The following is a 4,912-nucleotide window of genomic DNA, read 5'->3' as shown; positions in this document are numbered from 1 at the left end:
TGGTTCCCCGTAGTTACCCGTAGTTACCCGTGGTTCCCCGTAGTTACCAGTAGTTACCCGTGGTTCCCCGTGGTTCCCCGTAGTTACCCGTGGTTCCTTGTGGTTCCTTGTGGTTCCCCGTAGTTACCAGTAGTTACCCGTAGTTACCCGTGGTTACCAGTAGTTACCCGTGCTTCCCCGTAGTTACCAGTAGTTACCCGTAGTTACCCGTGGTTACCTGGAGCTCTCCGGCGCTGTGGTCTCTGGTCACGTCATACTTCACGGTGAACGCTCCGTCGACGCTGCTGCTGCTGCAGGTCTCACACTTCCTCTGCTGCTGAAGGGTTGGTTTAAAAACAACATGAACCTGAAAGAAAACAACGATAAACAACAACAATGATAAGACTGACGTGAACACATGTATGTGTGTGTGTGTGAATCCACAGCAGGTTCTGGTTCTGGTTCTGGTTCTGGTTCTGGTTCTACCTTGTCTCTGCTCTGTGTGGTTCTGATCAGCTCAGAGAACTGCTCTCCCAGGGTGCTGGGAGTCTGAACCCAGGAAATTCCCTTAGGCTCATAGATGTAGACGTCCACCTGAGGGAGAGGAGCAGAGGACAGGTCAGATGTTTGGACCTGGACCTGGAGCTGGAGCTCCTGGATCTCCTGACCTGAAGCTGAGGAACCAGTCTTCCAGGCTGCAGGTAGAGCGAGTGTTCGTAGAAGCCCAGGCGTCGCTGCATCATCTCCTGGTAGTGAAGCTCAAAGTCAATGTTGCTGCCAGGAGGAACGTGGACCTCCGTCCTGAAGGTCTCCATGTCCTGAGAGTTGGCTCTGGAGGGAACACACGTCCGTCAGAAAAGGTTCTGCGAGGTGGGAAAGTTCCAGAAGGATCCAGATGGTTCCGTACCTGACGATGCCGGCAGCTTTGCCTCTGGCCCTGGCCTGAGCGTACAGATTCCTGGCCACGCCCTTCTCTTTGACTGAGCCAGAGAAGGTGATACCGTTAACATTCCTGCAGGAGGATGAGGAGAGGAGGAAATAAATGTCCATGAAGAGTTTGTCTTGTTGCGTTGACCTTTGACCTGCTGGTCACTCAGACCTACATGGTGAAGTTGGTGATGAAGGCCCGTTTGGGGATCTGGACGTTGAAGCCGATGCTCTGGGCTGAAGGTCCAGAGTTGATCACTGAGCTCCTCACGGTCGTGTGGGCGAAGCGAGAAGTGATGCGACTCTCCACCCTGTAGCTCTTCACGGTGATGTCATCTCCACGGACGGCCTGTGGAGAACACACACCACACTTGACCTTCAACAAGGTCACCCTCAAACTCCAACAGGGTTGGGAACCACGTGTTTGGTGAAAAGGAGCCGCTCAGATTACTCCTTCTCTCCTCCCTCCTCTTTTGCCCTTCTTTTATTCCCTCCCTCCCCCCCTTCTCCCTCCCCCTTCCCTCCTCCCTTCCTCCCCCTTCTCTCCTCCCCTACATCCTTTTTCTAAGTAATTTCAGGTGATTGTGGGATTTAAGGGCACAGTGATGTCATCAGTGATGTCACAGGTGGAGAAAGTCAACGACCTGTAGGTCAAACCTGTCTGTTTACGAAGAAGGAGGTAAAGTTCAGTGAGTTGGAGAGGAGGTGGGGGTGAGGTGGGGGCCAGGTGGGGGCCAGGGGGACGGGGAGAACCCTCACCTGAAAATCTTCCTCCTCTTCACTCGTCAGTGTTTGTCTCTGAAAATTCAAGAGAAAAGTTGTTCATGGTTAAAGTTGTGGTTGCTTCAACAACGTGTGAGAACCAACATGAGAACCTCTGACCTTCTGCCTGTGCTGATGATCCAGAAGGTTCTGAGGACAGAAGGACACATTAGTCAACATTATAAAAGTCTAATAAAAGCCAACACACGGACTTTGTGTTTTTGTGGTGAAGCAAACAACAAACGTGACCAAAGGTATTGACTTTCACCTCAAAGACAGAGGTGAAAGGTCGTTTCAAAGGTCAAATATCTGAAAGACTTTTTTCTTCTTCTTCCAGACCAAGTTATTTTGATCCATTCTTGTACTAAATGGTTTAGATTTTAATAAAAATAAATAAATAAATAAACTTGATTTGAAAATACAATATTTCACTATTTATAACAGATATAAATATTTATATCTTTGATGTTTACAGTAATTCTATATGGCTACATCTTTGAAGTTTAGTCACAACCCAGTCTTTGATGTTTGGTAACACTTTGATGTCAAAATTTGGTACACTAGCTCAGTCTTTGATGTTTAAATTTTGTACACCAGCCTTAGTCTTTGGTGTTTAAATTTGGTATACCAGCTCAGTCTTTGATGTCATAGTTTGGTACACCAGCTCAGTCTTTGATGTCAAAATTTGGAACCCCAGCTCAGTCTTTGATGTCAAAATTTGGTACACTAGCTCAGTCTTTGATGTCATAGTTTGGTACACCAGCTCAGTCTCTGATGTTTAAATTTGGTACCCCAGCCTTAGTCTTTGGCGTTTAAATTTGGTACACCAGCCTTAGTCTTTGGTGTTTAAATTTGGTACACCAGCTCAGTCTTTGATGTTTTAATTTGGTACACTAGCTCAGTCTTTGATGTCAAAATTTGGAACCCCAGCTCAGTCTTTGATGTTTAAATTTGGTACACCAGCCTTAGTCTTTGGTGTTTAAATTTGGTACACCAGCTCAGTCTTTGATGTTTGTTATAAAAGTAACAGATCAAACAGACCTCGTCTTCCAGCTGTCCATCGATGACGAACTCAAAGCAGCAGCAGTGATGAAGCAGCGGCAGCAGCAGCAGCAGCAGCAGCAGCGACGATCGGCGCCTCATGATTCCAGATTCTTCTTCTGCTCTGAGCTCAAACACACATGTACATGTAGCTACCGACGACGGTCGAGTTTCACAGACTGAACCAGACTCTCACACACACACACTGTCATGTCCTGATGGAAGGTTTAAATCCACAGCAGTGGAGCTGGACTTTTTGATCCAGTCAATATTTACTGTCTGTCAATAGGTGGACTGTGAACTTTGACCTGTGGAGTAATCAGAGCTGACAGACACACGGATCATTTTAGTCCAACACATGGGGATCATAGGCACACACAAAACTTTTTTCATGAGTTACAAAAGGCAACGGTGTAATGTTGCATTATGGCCACAAGGTGGCACAATAGCAGAAGACTCGGCAGTAAGAGACCTCATAGAGAAGCCCTGGTTTTAAGTAGTAGTAAAAAGGTGTTAACTTTAATGTGTTAACAGACCCGGATGTCAGTGCTGTCCTGAGAGCAAAGTACAGCAGGGGGCGCTCACAGCTCAGCTCTCTCTCTCTCTCTCTCTCTCTCTCTCTCCTTCTTCTGCTCCTCCTCCTCCAGTGCAGACCCTGAGTCTCAGGACTGTGAGTCATGTGTTTCAGTCCAAGGTTTTGAAGTGACCAGGACCTGATGAAGATGAGGAGGACGATGGAGGTGATGGTGTTCATGACGATGGTCGGCGCTGCAGTGACACAGCTGCTTCAGGAGGACCGGACCAACCGGGACTCTGAGCAGAACCTGTCAGACTTTGACTGGAACCTTTGGTTTGGAGCTCCAGGTTTCACTTCCTCTTCTTTTTCACCACAGTCTCCTGGACGAATTCCTCGTCACCTGAAAACCATTTTAACTAAGGTAAAAAAAAAAACACATCAAAGAATGTAGTTTGGGTCCAGACCGGGTCCAGACCGGGTCCAGACCGGGTCCAGACCGGGTCCAGATGGAGGTCTACGGTACCGTGTTTCATTTGGATCAGGTTAATGTGTGTGTGTGTGTGTGTGTGTGTGACCCACACACAGGAGACCAGGCCTCACATTCAGGAGCTGAGCATCAGAACTACAATCATCTCCCGCTACGCCATCACCGCCGTGTCGTGCTCGATGGTCAACCGCCGCGCCGCTCCGGCCGAAGCTCTCTTCAGTTTCCAGCTTCCACCTGAAGCTTTGATCTCCAACTTCACCATGTAGGTTTAGACCTTCATCTGAGTTAGACTGTGACCTGGTGTGGTCTTGACCTCTGCCCTCTGTGATTCAGGATCATTGCAGGGCGTGTCTTCCAGAGCAAGGTCAGACCCAGGGTCAAGAAGGTCAAAACGGGAGTCAAAGAAACGTCAGGAGGCAGATCACCTGAGACAGAGTGAGGAACGCTTTTCTTTTATCCTGGGGGAACAGACAGGAAGTGAGGTTTCCAACAGCAGCCAATCAAAACCTGCTTGGTCTCTGGGCGTTGACCCCGTGTCACGCCCTTCTTTTCATCCATTCCTTCTTCTTTCCTTGCCCTCAGTTCCCAACAGGAAGTGGACGTCTTCAGGATGGCGGTAAATATTCCACCTGGGAATCGTGCAGTTTTCCTGCTTACGTACGAGGAGCTGTTGCGTCGCCACCTAGGTCGATATGAACATGTGACGAGGCTGCGACCCTCGCAGCTGGTCAGCCGACTTCACCTGGAGGTGACGGTCGTCGACCACGCTCCCATCAGCCACTTGGAGGTGCTGCCGCTCCGTGGTCACAGCGGTGGATCCAGGAGTTCAGGTTTTTTCTTTTTCATATTTATCTTTTTTGTTTTAGGTTTTTTTTTTTAAGGTCACTTACATCGACTTCCTGTCTGTGTTCTCCAGCCAAACCAGTTCCTCCCGTCACCACACAGATCCAGAACCAGAACCAGATCTGGAAGGTAACCTTTAGCCCCAGTATCGTCCAGCAGGCCAAGATGTCCACCAGTGGGCTTCTGGGAGATTTTATCGTCAGCTATGGCGTCCAGGAAGCCCCGGGCGTTGGGGACGTGCAGGTGAGAGGTCACGGGGTCAAACAGCACAAACCATAGAAGGAAAAACAGGGAGAAAGACAGACCCCACTCTTGTCTCCCTCCTCTTCTCCCCCCCCTCCCTTCTACTCCCCTCC

At 48.9% G+C, this 4,912-nt stretch overlaps 2 protein-coding genes across 2 annotated transcripts in view; one reads left to right on the top strand and one right to left on the bottom strand.

Annotated features, from left to right (window-relative positions):
• Positions 1 to 2,945, bottom strand: part of itih2 (inter-alpha-trypsin inhibitor heavy chain 2) — a 9,262-nt gene extending 6,317 nt beyond the window's left edge. The window contains exons 1-8 of the mRNA XM_008316110.3: positions 2,710 to 2,945; positions 1,789 to 1,818; positions 1,666 to 1,704; positions 1,083 to 1,255; positions 887 to 991; positions 648 to 810; positions 466 to 573; positions 218 to 346 (exon numbers count right to left, since the gene is read on the bottom strand). Coding sequence (XP_008314332.1) covers positions 218 to 346; positions 466 to 573; positions 648 to 810; positions 887 to 991; positions 1,083 to 1,255; positions 1,666 to 1,704; positions 1,789 to 1,818; positions 2,710 to 2,811 — 849 coding nt within the window. The 5' untranslated portion in view covers positions 2,812 to 2,945. The remainder of the gene's footprint in view (positions 1 to 217; positions 347 to 465; positions 574 to 647; positions 811 to 886; positions 992 to 1,082; positions 1,256 to 1,665; positions 1,705 to 1,788; positions 1,819 to 2,709) is intronic.
• Positions 2,946 to 3,093: 148 nt separating this feature from the next.
• Positions 3,094 to 4,902, top strand: LOC103383128 (inter-alpha-trypsin inhibitor heavy chain H5-like). Its single transcript, XM_008316154.3, has 5 exons — positions 3,094 to 3,647; positions 3,812 to 3,975; positions 4,047 to 4,148; positions 4,296 to 4,543; positions 4,630 to 4,902. The coding sequence occupies exons 1-5, from the start codon at positions 3,426 to 3,428 to the stop codon at positions 4,833 to 4,835; spliced, it is 942 nt and encodes a 313-aa protein (XP_008314376.1). The 5' UTR covers positions 3,094 to 3,425; the 3' UTR covers positions 4,836 to 4,902.
• Positions 4,903 to 4,912: the final 10 nt, after the last annotated feature.

The sequence above is a fragment of the Cynoglossus semilaevis genome, chromosome 8, assembly GCF_000523025.1.
Source record: "Cynoglossus semilaevis isolate Cse_v1.0 chromosome 8, Cse_v1.0, whole genome shotgun sequence".
Taxonomy (NCBI): Eukaryota; Metazoa; Chordata; class Actinopteri; order Pleuronectiformes; family Cynoglossidae; genus Cynoglossus; species Cynoglossus semilaevis.
This window is presented reverse-complemented; position numbering and strand designations above follow the sequence as displayed.

Bases quoted from the DNA above. Each gene is read 5' to 3' on its own strand.
- LOC103383128 (XM_008316154.3), top strand. From the start codon at position 3,426: ATGAAGATGAGGAGGACGATGGAGGTGATGGTGTTCATGACGATGGTC. The intron at 3,648-3,811 runs GTAAAAAAAAAA...ACCCACACACAG, and splicing joins TGAAAACCATTTTAACTAAG to GAGACCAGGCCTCACATTCA. The intron at 4,544-4,629 runs GTTTTTTCTTTT...TGTGTTCTCCAG, and splicing joins CGGTGGATCCAGGAGTTCAG to CCAAACCAGTTCCTCCCGTC.